The 18,532-nt window shown below is 39.6% G+C and overlaps 1 protein-coding gene across 2 annotated transcripts in view; it reads right to left on the reverse strand.

Moving 5' to 3' along the window:
* Positions 1-18,532, reverse strand: part of HSPBAP1 (HSPB1 associated protein 1) — a 57,719-nt gene that overhangs the window by 13,697 nt on the left and 25,490 nt on the right. For both annotated transcript variants that reach the window (XM_019448583.2, XM_019448582.2), the window contains exons 4-5: positions 3,811-3,947; positions 63-234 (exon numbers count right to left, since the gene is read on the reverse strand). In XM_019448583.2, coding sequence (XP_019304128.2) covers positions 63-234; positions 3,811-3,947 — 309 coding nt within the window. The remainder of the gene's footprint in view (positions 1-62; positions 235-3,810; positions 3,948-18,532) is intronic.

Consider the following 18,532-nt stretch of genomic DNA (forward strand, 5'->3'; position numbering starts at 1 on the left):
TGAGAGAAGTTATAGCTGGGGTGTGTGCTGACAGGTCATCAGTGTTTTAAAGCCCCCATTACCTGTCCTGGATTCAGGGTAACCATATGTCTTCGAGCTTTGCAGAACCGAGGAAAACGTTTTAAATCAGGATTGACAACATTGATTTTACTGAACACACTAGATTCTTCATAAGGGATTCTAGTCGGATAAAGGAAAGGAGTATCTTCAGGTGGAAAGAGATGCCATCTTTTCCTAATTAAAAAAAAAAAAAAGATATAAGTTAAGACTCTGAACTTGAGAAAAAACACCTAAGAAGGCAGTGGCTAAGTGTTCATTTTCATTCAGTCCATAAAGGAATACAAGAGCAATCTCAGTGGTCACTGGGCCCATCTCTCAGTGGTGGAATCTCCTATGCAGACAGGGGTGCAGGTAAGGCAACAACTAGTGGGTATCTCCTGATGCCCTGAGGCAGCCCTATTGCTGGGACAGGATCTAGTTTGTAAGATCATTCTTTCTTATCTCAGATCAGAGTCTGCCTCCTCATCAATCAGATTCTGTCCTTGATTCCAGAGCTACCCTGAATAACCCCTCCCTTTCAAATATCTGTATTCTCATCTTCTCCAGGAGCCACTCACAGTATTATCCACCAAATAGTTTCTAGACTTCTCCCAGTTTGGATTGTAAATTCCTTAAGTGAAACCTGTGTTAGGTTAATCCATGAGGAAGAGAAATGCATAAACGATGACCCACAGCTAAAGACTGATATAATACAGGAATTCTCAAAAAGAGAAAACTGTAAGATGTTTCAGTCACTTCAATATTTTTGAAAAATGGAGGCGATAAATTTTAAATCGCAAAACACTAGACACACCCACACTTCCAGCCAATAAAGGGGGGACACTTGAGGCAAAGAAGGGAGAAGTATACATAAGAAGATACACAGACAAGGAAGGAGAGAGAGAGAGGGAGAGGGAGAGGGAGAGAGGGAGAGAGGGAGAGAGGGAGAGAGGGAGAGGGAGAGGGAGAGGGAGAGAGGGAGAGAGGGAGAGAGGGAGAGGGAGAGGGAGAGGGGGAGAGGGAGAGAGAGAGAGAGAGAGAGAGAGAGAGAGAGAGAGAGAGAGAGAAAGACTACTTCTGAGAAAAGACTTAAAGCTCTCTAGTGACCCCCTTGCAGTTACAGTTACAGTTACAGTTTCAGTAGGGCCATTGCATTCCTTCCAGGGCGAGGAAGCAGTTGGCTGCTATTCTCAAACTAAGAAGTAGACACCAAAGTCTTATTTTGCCTTAGAGATGATAAAGCTGCTCCATTTCACTATAGCTATGACAGTTTGGGAGAATTCTCGGCATTTATTATGTTTAGAACATTAGAGCTGGAATAACTCTTAAGAGATCATCAGTCTAATTTCATTTTCAAAGTAGTGGAAGAGGAACCCAGTACTTGCTCAGCGTCATTCACTAGACTAGTGGATAGTGGTGGACCCAGAACTAGGTCACAGATCTCCTGACCTCTTCAGGTCCCAGCTCCTACCTCTGCCTCATGGCTGTGTTCCCACAGGAATACCCATAATGGTAACAGTCCCATACAATTTGTTTTGTTTGGCTTAAAATGTAATATACAGTCAACCCTCCAACAACATAGGTTTGAACTGCACAGGTCCACTTATGTGCAGATGCTTTTTCTTTTTTTTCTTTTCTAAGAAATCTCTGTACCCAATGTGGGGTCTGAACTCACAACCTCGAGAGTAAGAGTCACATGCTCTATCAACTGAGCCAAACAGGTGCCCCCAGATGGTTGGTCAACAAATACAGTACAGTACTGTAAATATATCTTCTCTTCCTTATGATTTTCTTAATAACATTTTCTTTTCTTTACCTTACTTTATTGTAAGAATAAGTATATATACCTCGGACATACAAAATATGTATTAATCAACTGTTTACGTTATTGGTAAGGCTTCCAGTCAACAGTGGTTAAGTTTTTAGGGAGTCGAAAGTTATATGCGGATTTTCAACTGCGCAGGGGGTGGGCACCCCTAGCCCCCGCATTGTTCAAGAGTCAACTGCATATGCATCCTTCTCTTATCAGTCAGAAAAAGTGGTCAATCACCATGTCATTCCCTGATCAAAAAACCTCTCATTGTCCTTCATGCTGAAAGAGAGTAAGAGGTATTTGCTTGGAAGTCAACCTCAGGCTCCAACTTCCCTTTCCTGCCTGATGATCCCTTTGCTTCCAATGCACAATTTAACACAGGATGACTCACAGGGTTCTCTATACACCCCATATTTTCCTAGGGCTCTGCTCATGCTGGTCTCTCTGCTCCTCCCACCCATGTCTTTTGAACATTCACCCTTTCTTTAAAGCCTAACATAAATAAATGGCAGCTCTTCTCTGAAATCTTCAACTTTCCAGCAGGAACGCTATCCTACTTTTCAGTACCACAGCTCTTTTGAAACCTTCCTGAAGGGCATGTTCATTCTGCCTTCTATCACAGCTACCTGTGGGCTTGCCTGTACTCCTATAAACTCACTCAGGGCAAAGAGGGATCTTATTCACCTCCATTCCTACTGTAACACATGGTACCTGCTATATCACAGAAAGAACACAGGGGTTTTTTTGTTTTTTGTTTTGTAATGTTTTCCTAACTGAATTTCTTTCCCAATTCAGAACACATGCAAAATAGCTACTTACAACAATACCTCCCTTACCAAGTTTAAGGCTCAGACTATGAACTCCATAAGGGCAAGGACCATGCACACGATTCATTGTGGCATCCACAATGAATACTTAATAATGTATCCAAAACACTCTATGCCCTTTAGAAAGACTTAATGAATCCAGAAGTAGACTATCTTATACCATGTTTTAAGAGTTTCAAAAAGTTTCCAAAATACTTTGCATGTGAAATCTATTCACACACTTATTTACTGTTTCTTTTGGAACCACTTATAATCCTTTTCATGTCTAAAGAGTTTGAGAACTTGGAAATATCCATTTCTGTTTTTCCCTCTGTACCATCCTGTAAATGTTCCAAAAGGCCAGGAAAGGAGACTGGAGCATCACTAATTAGGGGAAAATAAGGCTGTACGTAAAACATTCTGAATAATCCTCCAACGGGCAGAAACATGTAAACTCTCAGGGAACTACCGGAACCAGGGACTATTAAAAATATTGCCTGACTTACCCTTATATATCTCAAGGTCTAGAGACACATGGAGAAGAACTTACCTAAAGTAATAAGATACTGCACTGTGTCTACACGTAGGCACAGACTAAAATTTAGACTTCAAAGGGGCCACAAATACCATCTCATGCAGCAGAGTTCCCAAACCAGGCTCCCTGGCATCTCCTCAGAGGCCTTAGGGTAGGAGCAAAGCCTCTTTCTTTCACCAAACAGCTCTGCTCTTATTTATTTAGGTTTGAAGGAAGGGTCTTCCTGCTTTTAAATAGAAGTCTGAAAACTACAAACACAGACACTAGGCAGTTGTCTAGCTGAACGGGGAGTGGGATCCTGGAGCTCTAGGATCAGGTTTCTGAAGGTAAGCCTGATCATGGCTGAGAGACACATGGAAACCATCATTTGAACTGTTCCCCTTACTTCAAAAAGGAGGAAACTGGACGAGAGATTAAGAGATCTGCCCTGGTCACGAGGCAGGCTGACAGGGTGGAAATGGGGCTAAACCTTGGGGTCTGCCACCTGCCTGATCCTCATTCTTCTTTCTGTATGACACACACACACACACACACACACACACACACACACACACACACACTCTCTCTCTCTCTCTCTCTCTCTCTCTCTCTTTCCCCCACGTGCACCTGTGCATTACCTTCCTTGTACCTGGAATACTAAATTGCAACCATAGGAGTCCAGATGACAGGGAGTATGGGCCCCCATAGAGCCAATCCACAATGTACTTTCCCGTCCATTTCTTCCAGGAAACCCAAAGTCAGACCATATCACGCCCTGTTTTGAAAATAAAGTTACAGTCCATCAAGAACCAAATCTATATGGTAGTGTTACACATTTTCACTTGCATATCTGTTTTCTGGCACTTGGAACACTCTTTCACAGAAAATGCTATAGATGGAAGTTAGGTTTCCAGAGCAGTCCAAGACATATTTTAAACCAATAACATACATGAATTATCTCACTAAGAATAGTTATTCAACAAATATTTACTGACTGTTCTAGAAGCTTGTGATGAATCACTGAATAAAACAAACATGCCCACGCAAATGAAGCTTACATTTTAGAGGCTGGAGACAGAAAATAAACAATAGCCATAATTATGCATATATCTAGGGGAAGAGTGTCTCACTTGGGCAGCAGGAACGATAGTACAATGGAAATAAAAGCATTTCAAAAAGTCTCTCAACTGAGGTAGCCAGAAAGCCATATTCTCTGTAAGCAGTGTAGATATTTCTGGGCATAACTAGTGCATTAACCTTTTGCACTCTAATGACAACATGTTCTGATGGAGTTATTTAAAACTATAGGTGCTGGAGACTTATTTTCACACCTACTAAATCGGAATCTCCAGGTAGAGACAGCCTATCTTTTGAAATACATATCCATACATGACTTTTGCTATGCTCCCCAAAGTCATGAACTCAAGTATAATAAACTTTAAAACAGAGACAGCACAGTGCTCTGGACTTGGCTCTTCTTATGCCTGGTTTTGTGGACAAATCATGCCCTAGCCAACTACTGACCCATAAATACTATCTAGTCCAGCAGTTCTCAAACCAGGCTCCCCTGGCATCTCCTTAAGGGGCCAGAGGGTAGCAGCAAAGTCTCTTTCTTTCCTTTTATTATTGAAAATTTATTTATTATTTTTGAGAGAGAGATAGAGAGTGAGTGAGGGAGGGGCAGAGAGAAAGGAAAACATCCCAAGCAGGCTCTGTGCTGTCAGTGCAGAGCCCGATGCGGGGCTCGAACTCACAAACTATGAGATCATGACCTGAGCCAAAACCAAGAGTTGGAGGCTTAACTGACTGAGCCACCCAGGCACCCCAACCTCTTGCTTTCAACAAACTGCTCGGCTCTTATTTAAGTTGAAGAAGACATGTTCCTGCTTTTAAATGAAAGTTGGGGGTGCCTGGGTGGTTCAGTTGGTTAAATGTAGAACTCTTGGTTTCAGCTCAGGTCATGAGCTCATGGTTTTGTGAGTTTGAGCCCTGTGTCAGTCTCTGTGCTGGCAGTACAGAGCCAACTTGGGATTCTCTCTCAACCTCTCTCTATGCCCTCCCCCCACTCATGCTGTCTCTTTCAAAATAAATAAATAAACTTTAAAAACAAAAAAATAAATAAAAGTTGGAAAACTACAAATTTAGTTTGACATAAATGCAAATCCATGAAATTATAGAATGTATAAGCTAGAAAAGAGAAAGAGCATACTAGTGAACCAGATACAAAGGTTTCTCCCCTTTTTTTTAAGTTTATTTGAGAGAGGATGGTGGAGGGGCAGAGAGAGAGAGAGAGAGAGAGAGAGAGAGAGAGAGAGAGAAAGACAGAGAGAGAATCCCAAGAAGGCTCTGCACTGACAGTGCAGATGTGGGCCTCAAATTCACAAACTGTGAGATCTTGACCTGAGCCGAAGTCAGACGGTCAACCGATGAAACCACCCAGGCGCCCTTTATTTGTTTTTTAAAATCGTGAATCTTTCCTATTGGGTTTTGAAAAAAAGCAAAACAAAACAAAACACACTTCTGTGTGCAGAACATGATCCTAAATGCTGACTCTTCTTTTATCAGTATCTTCAATCTACATTTTCAATTTTTCAAAGCAAACCATTAACAGCTGCAGTCAAAGAGAAAGAGGATTTTGGAGAGACATTTAATGGTAGTTTTGAGCAAGACTAGAAAAAAGTGTTTTCATTTTTGTTTTGAGTAATGAAAAGAGTGGACTATGTGCATATAACTAATGTCTGTTACAGAAGGGGCGTGGTTTGGAGGGTAAGCGCTACTGTAAATGCCTATGCACATGGCTCACATGCAGCTGCTCCAGACAGTTACAAAAATCAAGTCCCATGACCCATAAGCTCCATGCAGGGAGCTTACCTCTGAATTCCTGTTGCCTAACATAATACCTGGCTCAGGGTAAGTGCTCAAAACATTTGTTGCTTGGGATGGAAAGAAGAAACTGTTGGTTTATTATTGGTAAATGTTTCCAGTCCAGAACATTTTCAAACACCTACCACATCCCTGGTATGATGCAGAATACAACAACTAACACAACACAGGGCTACCCTTCAAATCTAATAATAGGAAACAGTCCCATAAATGAACTCTTTCAATATAATGTGGCAAGTGCTCTGACAGAAGTGAGCAGAGGGTGATCTACAATCGCTAAAGGAAGGCTCTTGGTCCAAGCAGGGAGCTTAGGAGAGGTTTCCAATTAACCTGGTCCTTGTTGAACAAGTCACCACACTCAGTTTGGAATTTAACTAAAGGCAACTGAAAGACGTGCAATATAGAAACAAAAAACAGAGCTTTGCCTTACCTAAGAAGAGGCTTAAGTGATTCTTAATTTAAAAAAAAAAATTTTTTTTAACACTTATTCACCTTTGAGAGACAGAGAGAGACAGAACATGAGCAGGGCAGGGGCAGAAAGAAAAGGAGGCACAGAACCTGTCAGCACAGAGCCCAACATGGGGCTCAATCCCAGGAACCATGAGACCATGACCTGAGTCAAAGTTGGACACCCAAATGACTGAGCCACCCAGGCGCCCCAAGTGATTCTTAATCCTATATATATATATATATATATATATATATATATATATATATTATACTATATAATTATATAATATATATAATGTCAACATGCTTCTCCTCAGAGAAATGCATACTATACACAATTTCACATATACTTTATACTTTGAGGGAGACAATGGACCAATCCCATGTGAGAAATTCTGTTCTAGAGTATTGCTTCACAAAGAATCACAGAAGGGAGATTTCCCTCTGGGGGATAAGGGTTATACGAGAAACTGGCAAGGGGGTTCCCTGACAGCAATGACAAAAAAAAAAAAAAAAGGAAAAATTATTTTGGAATGATTAGATCAGGGTGACCTAAACTACCAAAAATTCAGCTACAAATTGGGTGGAAAAACCAAAGGGTGAAAAAAGGTAAATCTGTCACAAAATAGACAGAATTTAGTATACCTATTTTGTGTCCCCTCGCTCCCCCACAGGTTCTTAGAGAGTTGAGGTTTTCTTGCTAGTTGTGTTCAGTTACTTATAGGTAGTCAAATGTCTGAAATCAAAGTGGGCCCAAGAGGAATCTACCTTGAGTCTTGCTAGAAACAAGTGACCTGGTTAGGCTGCTATTGCAGTGAAATTAGTAAAGGTGATTGGTGGGGTGATCCACCCTGGAGCCTAGTCCCACATCCACTTCAACATTTGGAAAAGTCTTTAGAAATCATCTATATCCATAAAATTCTATTCTACACCATCCCTGAAAAGGGCAATCAAATATCTAATTGACTGTTAAAAAGAAAACCACCGGCCCAAGATGGAATCACTTATTCCAGGCCGTATCACCAAACCAGGGCTTACTATTTAACCTAGTTGCAGTTTCAACCTCCCCCAGAATGCAGTTTTAACTAATCGGTCAGGAATTTTCTGGTCAGCACCAGGGAGGTAATCTCTCACGTGGACCATCTCCAACCACTCCACACAAAAGGAAGTTGAGGTAATCTGCGTGATAAAACCCCATGCCATTCCCAGAAGGGAAGGTGATTTTACCTGAACCTATACTTTTTTTTACCTTTGCTAATAACTTCTTGCTCCATCTTCCTTCACATAAAAACCTTCCATTTTGTAGCTCTCCTCTACTTGCTAGATGGGATGCTGCCTGATTTATTTAATAAAGCCAATCAGATCTTGAAATTTACTGGGTTGAATTTTTTTTACAGCTGCTCACCACAAAATATCTGCTTTCTTGTACTTACAGAAGGTCGTAGATTTGCTTTACACAGACAGGTTTATTTTCTTTTCTGCCAAAAATTGCTATCTTTAAGTTATCTGAAAAACTGTCATGCCTTCTCTTCTTGTACCTAAACTCAGGAGCATTAACTTTTCCCTCCAGCTGCTATCCTCTCATCTTTGTCAATAGTGCTCTTGAAGCCTGACTCTCTAACCCTAGACACAGCCTACATGAAACCCTGCATATGGGACTGCAGCATTCCATCCTGAACACTGCACCATCCATGTAGTGTCAGTGCTTTGTTTGTTTTGGGGGTTTTTTGTTGTTTGCTCAAGCAACTGAATTACATCATAGCTAATCTTGGGCTTGCCTGCCTTTTTCTTCTGAACCGTTGCCTAGCCATATCTCTTCAGCCTTGATTTATTAATAGATCTTAGGAAAAAGCCGTGGTCCTACATTTATCCCTCTTAAACTGAATCTTGTTTAATTTCTGCCTGGTATTTCACAATATTTAAAGCAACCTGTCTACATGACTCCCAAATCTTACCTCCAGTCCTAATTTCTCTTCTATTTATGACTAGACCCATATTTTCACTTGCTAACAAGTTATCACTACCTGGTTATTAAATCCTTACAGGTCAGACCCCAATACTAACATTTTGTGTGTATCATCTCATTTAATCCTTATGAGACTGAAGTTGGTTATACCCATTTTTGTATGTGGAAACTAAGGAATATCACTACTCTTTTGACAGTATTATTAAAAAACATACAGACATTCTTGTCAAAAGAAGTGGGAGGGGGTGCTACTGGTATTCAGTGGATAGAGGTCAGGGATACAGCTCAACACAACAAGGAAAGGTTCTGTATCTTGTATAATTTTCATGCTGCTAAAAAAACTGATTTTAGTTTTCTGAGACTAGGACTCCAACTCCATTTCACATGTCACCAAAGGATCTTTGGCACGGTTTTAATATACACTGAGTTTTCCAGAGAAACACAATTACTAAATAAGTCGAGGGAGAATTATAGTTTGTGTTTCTGCAGTTTTATTAGGAGTTGTTCACCATTTTGAAAAACTAAGCCACCAATAGCACTGAAACTCATGGCTTTGGGCTCAGCAATATATACGCCAATATCAGTCTGTGCTTGTGTTGTCTCATTGTGGTGACTCTATGTGTGTATGTACAAATATACTTAAATTTAGCTTCATTTCAAAATGTTAAATATCAAATCTTGGAAATATTCTATGGAATTTTGTCTTAATTCTTCAAAATCGAACCTTTCCTTTGTAGGTGGGTACAAGCATCTGATTAATTCATTATGACTTCTAGTCTAGTCAGGCTTGAATAATTACACATTGAGTCACATGTTTCTGTCTAAATTCCCCTGTATTTTAGTAGCTGGGGCATTTTAATCATTTAAAAGAATCACCTGCAAATGGCATTTCAGAACAGTGGAGGGGGTGCGACATCTGGCATGAGACCCCTGCTATACCATCACTATGGCTTTCCCAGCATGCACCACACATCTCCCTGCCTTTGCTCCAGCTGGTCTCACAGCTCTCCCACGCCCCAATTCACACTTCTCTTGGAGGACCCAATGTAAATGTCACTTCTTTAAACCCTTCTACCACCCTTATACAACTTAGTCATCCTCTCTTTTGGTCTCCCTCTCAAAGAATGTTGACTCTTTGCCTCTGACCCATTCTCCTTACTGCAGCAAGAGCGATCTTTTTAAAATGTTAAGACCCCAGCACTTGTTTGCTTTGCACTTCGAATTAGCTCCAAATGCCCTCATTTGTAGGCCTGTATGACCAGGCCCCTCTCACCTCTCCTACACCTTCTAAACCCCTGCATCTCGTTGGCCAGGCTTTAGTCACAATCGCCTTCTTTCTTTTTTCCTAAAAAGGTAAATTTTTCCCTTCTTCAAGGGTTTTGCATATGCTATTCACTCTGCTTAGAAAGCTCCTGACCCTCCCTTCACATGGCTAGCCTCTCATCTTTTATTTATTTTAACGTTTATTTATTTTTTGAGAGACAGAGAGAGACAGAGCATGAGCGGTGGAGGGGCAGAGAGAGAGGGAGACAGAGTCCAAAGCAGGCTCCAGGCTCTGAGCTGTCAGCATAGAGCTTGAAGTGGGGCTTAAACTCACAAACTATGAGATCATGAGCTGAGCTGAAGTCGGACGCTTAACCGACTGAGCCACCCAGGCACCCCATAGCTTCTCGTGTTTTAGGAATCACCTTACATATCACCTCCTTGGAGAAAGCTTCCCAACTTACCCTATGTAAAGTAAGTCCCTCTCCCATTTGGGCCCATTTTGTTTACTTCATAACACTTAGGACAACTGGCTATTACTGGTTAGACTTGTCTATCTCCTCCACCAGAATATGAGCTCCCTGAAAAAAGGGGACCAGGGCTGTAGGACGAATATATAACCACTCACTTTTTTACAGTTATTTTCTATCTTTTTACCACTTACTTACCTCAATAGCTCCAGCAACTGACAAGAGTCCACAGCACATAGCAGAGTTTATATCTAGTTTCTGCATTTATCTATCCTCAGCTTTGGCACTTTTGGGTTTTACTGGCTGAACACTTACTATTCTGTTTTGCTCTGGAATTTTTTTCCTTGGGCAAATATAGATCTGGTGGGTATGGTCCTAGTATGCCTTGGTCATCCCAGGCCAATGCCCAAATCTAAGCAATTCTAACACACAGCAACTAACTATAGTCATTTGGGACAGCCTCACATAGAACGTAGCAAGCTCCCTCATGGTCTGCAATGTCAGAAAAGGGACATCGTGGATCACAGTGTGCATCGGGGTTGGCCTTGGTTTCTGGAGTAAATGGAATGTGGTATCCATTCAGAATGATGGCATACTGGTTTTAGAAATGGTCTACTTAATTACATACCTGATTTGACTACTTCATTATATCATTTAGCATAGTCACTGAGCATTAAGATACCAAATATATGTTGCTTTATTATAAATTACTTCCTTTAAAATTCTCCTTTATGTCATAGGGTAGGTACTTTAACAATTTTTTTTTAATTACATGTGTAGTTAATGGTATCATCTACACACTGTATTTCAGGATCATAAAAGGAATGCAAATACTGAGAGAGTTGAAAATCAGGGCCACACCACATCTACTCGAATCAACAAATACTGACTGATAACATGGGATATGCTAATCAAGGAGGGAGACTCAAAAAAAATGTGAGACATAAACATCTCTGTTATTGTGTTGAGAACTTTACAATCTAGTTGGAGACACCAACCTGAAACAACAACATAAATAAATTATTTAAAAAAAAAAAAGCCACAGGCAGTTTCTATCACTACCACACGATGGTACAATAAATTAAGAGGTCAAGGATAGTTGAAATTTGGGGCCTGGGTGCTTCAGTTGGTTAAACATCTGACTGTTGATTTTGGCTCAGGTCATGATCTCACAGTTAATGAGTTCAAGCCCTACATCGGGCTCTCCACTGACAGCACAGAGCCTGCCTGGGATTCTCTCTCTCTGCCCCTCCCCTGCTCATGCGCGCGCGCTCTCTCTCTCTCTCTCTCTCTCTCTCCCTTCCTCCCTCCCTCTCAAAATAAATAAACACACTTTGATAAAAAAAAAAAAAATTAAGTGCCAAGGGAGCCCAGTCCTTTACTTTATTCAAGTTGGCATCTCCAATGCCTAATATAAGTGAGTCCAACAAATGCTCAAAAATTGCTGGAGTTACTGATCTAGGTAAGTAGACCTAATTTTTTTTAATCTTTATTTATTTTTGAGAGAGAGACTGCAAGTCGGGGCAGACAGAGAGGCAGACAGAGGATCTAAAGTAGGCTCCATGCTGACAGCAGAAAATCCAATACAGGGCTCGAACCCACAAACTGAGATATCATGACTTGAGCTGAAGTTGGACGCTTAACCGACTGAGCCACCTAGGCGCCCCAGTAACTAGATCTATTTTTATGCTGAACCTGAGTAATTCCTAAACCTGTTTCAATTACCAAGTTATATAATTATTACAGAGTCAAACACCATTTTACAAGTAACCAAATCTTCCATAATTTTAGTTTTCACCAAAGAACTGAAGAACACTAATTAGATGCTTAAAGTATAGAATGGTGGCTTTTTTTAGTCTACTATGTAAACTGATCACTGAAAGATAATTCATTCCTAAGTTGTTTTGTTCTAAAAGATGGTATATTTTGAGTGGGGTGTTCTCAGAGCCCAGATTCAGTATCAACTAGCTGGTGTAAGCTCTAGGCTCTGAGAACACCTCCAAGTATTTGTTCTTATACCTATACCATGGCGATGGTTGACTTGAGTCCATCTGTGACATAAAAAGTTGTCTCATTCTATTAATTCTCTGTGCTTAGATCAAAAATATAGAAAAGCTGATTACACAAGAGTTTTATGCCTGAAAAGAAGAAAGAAGTCCAATATTGGTCAAAACAACAAAAATAAAACTAAAACAATACTAAATATTAAAACTATATAAAACTTACAAAGGATAAATACTTCAATTTAAAATTTAAACAGCCCCTTAAAAGGACATTATAAATTAGCAAGCACTTAAGGGTCTTTTTTCCTTAGGAAAATTACCTTAGGTAACATAAACAGAAAAGAGATAGTTAACTCTACCCACAGATAGGCTTGGATAAATTCTTACATTCCAATTTGCCTCATCAGAAAGCATCACTGGCCATCAAACCCCTTTAATCATTACTAAACCACCTGGCTATATTTCAACCTACTCTATGTTACAAAGTCCAAGACAGGTTGGAACTAATTTTCCATGTATTGCACTTTGGGATTCTGTGTCCTGGTGACTTCACATGGCTCCTGACTCTCAGCAGCAGCCAATCTGAAACACAACATAAAATGGAGTCTATTTGGGAAAACTTCTCGGGGCAAAATCCTTTCGCTATATGTTTTTTGTTTTTTTAGAGAGAGAGAGAGAGAGAGAGAGAGAGAGAGAGAAAGAGAACACAAACAGGGGAGAGGACAGAGGGAGAGAGAGAGAATCTTAAGTAGGCTCCACACTTAGCACAGAGCCCGATTCAGGGCTTGATCCCATGACCCTGGGATCTCAACCTGAGCTGAAATCAAGAGTGGGCCACTTCGGGTGGGTGGGTGGTTCAGTTGGTTAAGCATCCAACTTCAGTTCAGGCCACAATCTCACGGTTTGTGGGTTTGAGCCCCTTGTCAGGCTCTGTGCTGACAGCTCAGAGCCTTGAGCCTGCTCGGGATTCTGTGTCTCCCTCTCTCTCTGCCTCTCCCTCACTCACGTTCTGTCTCTCAAAAATAAATAAAATGTTAAAGAAAAAAAAAAAAGAGTGGGCAACTCAACCAAGCCACCCAGGCACCCCATATGTTGATTCTTAATAGCTTCAATTATGATGATACTTACTGATAATTACAAAAGGTAACACCTGTCATTCTTACCTAATAAGTGAGAGATAAAGAAATTTTATGCGGTAATGTCACAAATTCCCTATCTTTCTTGAGAAGTAGAGAAAAAAATATTCTAAATAAAGTTTTACTTAGATTACTTAATGACATGATATATAACTAAAAAACAGCGGGGCTGATTTCATTTGCCATACATGAAAGTCACTTAAGTGTCAAAATCGTAATTGTTGGCCACTTTAAAGCTATAGGATATTTTCCAATCATATCAGTATATTTACCAGTGCATTTATCAGTGTATATATTATATATTTATCAGTAGATAATTATAATTTGTGGGGAAAAAAAGGGTTAATAGATGGAAACTTCAGAATCTATGAGTAAAAACATAAAACTAGAAGGCTGAAGAGAGCTAAGAATTTCTCACCAAGATTGACAAATGCTACAATTGATTAGAAGCCACAGAAAATTTGACAAAGGTGAAACTAGGGGTATAAATTAAAACATCCCCTGAAAGATGCTAAAACCAAAGAACAATCAAAACAAGAAATGGTTAGAGTAGGAAAAAAAATAGTCTTCTGTAATCATTCAAATACCAATTACACATGCAGCACTATATTACCAGTTTGGGGGAATAAAAAGTTATAGAACATACATAGTCCCTGCTCCCAAGGAGCTGATATTGTTAGAGGAACAAGACACAAACATTCTATGTCATATAAGTAACAATCCAAATAAATATATAGGAATGAAGGCAAGGGATGGATGGCTGTGGGTACAGTGGTTGAGAGGCTTCATAGCCAAGACTGAATCTGAGCCAGGCCCTAAAAAGTAGAAGTTTAATAGGCAGAAACTGAGAAGAGAATAAGCATAGGTCAGAAAATGACACAGAACACAGTGGTCCAGCACTCAATGAGGAGACAACAGGGACATATGCATAGGAGACAGGTCATATCAGTCACACTAGAGGGTCTTAAATGCTATCCTTATACAATTTTAAGTCATAAAATGTTTGTGAACATGATTAATATATTTCTATATTTAATCTGGAGCATGACTTGGAATGTATTTTCAGGAGAAACTGTTTTAGAATCGACGAGACGAGAAGTCAGAAGTGGAGGAATGAAGAGTAATACCAGAAGTAATATTGTAAATCAGAAGTTCTTAAGGTGGTCCACACACCCCTTGGAAGTCACTGAGACTATTTCAAAGGATTTGTGAGGTTGAAATTATGCTCATAATACTTTTAAGATGTTATTTGCTTATTTCACTGTGTTGACATTTGCATTGACAGCACACACACACAAAAATGGTGAATAAAACTGCTGGTGTCAAGACAGTGGAACCAAAATGTACTACCAGCACTATATTCTTTTGTTTTTAAAACAACTTTATTGAGGTATAATTGCTGCATAATAAACAGCACATATTTCAGGTGTACAATTTGAGGAGTTTTTACATATATGTACATATTGAGAAACCACTGCTACAATCAAGATGACAAATATTTTGACAAGTTTCCCTGTGACCTTTAGTAACCCATCTATCTCTACTCCCTTGTTCTTGATTTTTTTCGATCCCTATAAATTTATTTGCAAGTTCTACAATTTTATAAAAATGGAGTCATATAGTAAGTATTCCTTTTTCATGCTAACACTATCCAAAAGCAAACCAAGCAAAGTAGACTTCGGATCAAGGAAAAACCCAGGAGAAAGAGGATCATTTCATGATAATAAAAGATCAATCCATTAAAGAGGACATAGTAATTCTAAATGCATATGAACCTAATAACAGTTTCAGAATACATGATGCAAAAACTGACCAACCTAAACTGAAAAACAAACATATACACAACTATAGTTGAGAATTTCCATACCTCTCTCTATATAATGGGCAGAACAAGTGTATAGAAAATCAGTAAGCACGCAGGAGACTTAAACAATGTGATACAATTGATATTTATAAAACACATTAATAGCAGAATACACATTATTTTCAAGTGCACCTGGAACATTAGTCAAGAATGACTATATTATGGGCAGCAAAAAATAAATTTCAAAGGACTAAACTCACACCAAATATGTTCTCTGACCAAAATGGATTTAAATTAGAAATCAACAACAGAAAGATAATCCTCAAATATTTGGAAACTAAACATTACACTTTTAAATAATCCATAAGTCAAACAATACATCAAAAGGGAAATTAGAAAATATCTGAACAGAATGAAAATCATTTTTAGAAACTGTTATCATGAAACAAATGAGCTTCAGAGCTTTTTTTTTTTTTTTTAAGTTTATTTATTTTGAGAGAGAGAGAGTGTGTGTGCACACATGCAGGGGACTGGCAAAGAGAGAGATGGAGAAAGAGAATCCCAAGCAGGCTTCATACTGTCAGCACCGAGCTCAGCACAGGGGTACTCAATTCCAAGAACCATGAGATGATTACCTGAGCCAAAATCAAGAATTGGACGCTCCACCGACTTTATAAACTACCCAGGTGCCCCAATACCACTCTTCTTATAACATTTAAAAAATTACTGAATATAGTTATTTTCTTTTTTTTTAAGTTTATTTTGAGAGAGAGAGAGAGAGAGAGAGAGAGAGCAGGAGGGGGAAGGGGCAGAAAGAGAGGGAGAGAGAGAATCCCAAGCAGGCTCCATGCTGTCAGTGCAGAGCCCAACATAGGGCTCAATCCTATGAACCATGAGGACATGATCTGAGCAGAGATCAAGAGTTTGGACGCTTAACTGACTAAGCCACCCAGGCGTCTCTTGAATATAGTTATTTTTATAAAAATGTTATTATATTCTCATATAATTATTTTAAGTGAATTAATAAAGATTTTTAAAATTTACCCATAAAAATTTTTTTTAATGTTTATTTCTTTTCAGGAGAGAAAGAGAGAGACAGAGCACAAGCGGGGGCGGCGGGGGGGGGGGGGGGGGCGTGGCAGAGAGAGAGAGGGAGACACAGAATCTGAAGTAGGCTCCAGGCTCTGAGCTGTCAGCACAGAGCCCGACACGGGGCTTGAACTCACAAGCTGTGTGATCATGACCTGAGCCAAAGTCGGACACTTAACCGACTGAGCCACCCAGGCACCCCTAAATTTACCCATTTTAATGTTTAACTACCCACCATTTTATGACAGATGGAAGAAAACTTGAAATAGTTAGTTGTAAGACTTGGTGACTGAATGAATTAGAGTGGTAAAAGGAAAACAACTTAGGTACCTGGCATGTAAGAAGACCTGGTGTTCAGAAATTTCTGAGATAAAAAATGATATAATCATTATGAACTTGTTTGTTCATAGCAGATTTGCCTATTTTGATCCAGAGAATTAATCCCCATAATGGGAGCTGACAAAAACTCACTGAACTAAAAACATCAGGTTTTATACTATAAGGGCTCAATTAGAATTCCAGCACACAACCAAAAGGCCTTTTATATCCACACTTAATGGACAAGACACATGTCTGCCCAGTGCTGTCATGCCTGGGCTGAGGCAGAACAATTGATGGGGTCAGATGAGAGATTCACGCAAGGCAGAGTGAGCCCAGACTCAGCAGAACAGAAGTCCTTACCCCTGTCTACAGGGTCCTTAAGAACTAAATGTATTCAGACCCTGTGTATGCATACACTGCAACAGTTAAAGCTTGGAGGACAAACTGCTTGGGTTACTCTTTTTTTAGCTGTAGAATTTCAGAAAAGGTTGAATTTTTGTGCCTCTTTTTTTCTTAAAACAGGGATAATTATTATATCATAGGGTTACTGTGATGGTTACAAATGTAAAGCACTTAGAAAAGCACCAGGTACAAGAAGTACTTGATAAATACTGCCATTACACAGTGTTTTACCTGAAATATGGAGCAAAAAGTAGTAGTCTAATCTACAGGGTGGGTGAGAGTACAAGAAATATAATAAAAGACTCTAAAAGTTAACTACAATATCTAAATGTTCCAGGGTTAAAGGTCCATAAAGTGATCACAGATAATTCTATAAGGGAAAAAATTACCTCAAAATTATCATTTAAAAATGAATAAATAGGGGCGCCTGGGTGGCTCAGTCGGTTGAGCGCCGACTTCGGCTCAGGTCACGATCTCGCGGTCTGTGAGTTCGAGCCCCGCATCGGGCCCCTGTGCTGACAGCTCAGAGCCCGGAGCCTGTTTCAGATTCTGTGTCTCCCTCTCTCTGACCCTCCCCCATTCATGCTCTGTCTCTCTCTGTCTCAAAAATGAATAAAAACGTTAAAAAAAAAAATTTAAAAAAAAAAATTAAAAAAAAAAAAATGAATAAATAGTAGATTTGGGATAGACTTAGGATTCAGAAAGTATCTACTGAATATTTTCAAAGCTGATGCATTTCTTTCATAGTAATGAGAATAAAAATATATCCTCAACTAACAATTATGAGACAAGTGATAGTTTTCCTTTTTTTATAAAAAGCAAAATTTAAGTAAGCACTTTAAAAAAAACTTTAGCTTTAACTATGTAAACCCCAGCATCTACACCTTGACTCAAAGTGAAAAAGAAACATATAAGCTGAATGGAAAACTAACACGTGATGGGGATAAGGAGTGCACTTGTCATAATGAGCACTGGATGATGTATAGAAGTGCTGAATCACTATATTGTACACCTGAAACAAATATTACACCGTATATTAACTACACTTGATTTTAAATACAAACTAAAAAAAAAGAAAAAAAAAAAAAGAAGAAGAGTCTAAGGACTATCAGCCTATTTGAGAGGCAAGTCCTGATGGTGATGGTCAGGAAGAGAGGAGTCCAGGGAGTTGGGTGGGGGCGGAGGGGGGTTATGACAGCCTGCAGTGATGGCAAAATACCTCTCTGGATAAAGGACTAGTGGCAGGATAAAGGACTCTGGAGCCCTGACCTGATTGTGGGCAAGGCAGAGTCATCCAAGCAGCTTCCTGGAACTACTCCCAATCCTGCCTCATGCCTAAGAAAAACACAGAAACCAGAACAGAGAATTTGCGAAATTACCCCACAAAATAAGCTAGCAGTTGGAGGTAGAAATCATTTAAAAGAGGATATGGTAGCCTGCAAACTCTGCTGTCAGTTATGTCAACACCTGACAAAGAATTTCCACATTCTTACTTCCGCAAGCACTGCCATGCTTCTGCAGGACTTCTGCACTCAAATAGCAGGAGCACTCTGCCTCAGGCCATAAACCTGAC

This window comes from Panthera pardus, unplaced genomic scaffold (genome assembly GCF_024362965.1).
Source record: "Panthera pardus isolate Hobbes unplaced genomic scaffold, ASM2436296v1 HiC_scaffold_16, whole genome shotgun sequence".
Taxonomy (NCBI): domain Eukaryota; kingdom Metazoa; phylum Chordata; class Mammalia; order Carnivora; family Felidae; genus Panthera; species Panthera pardus.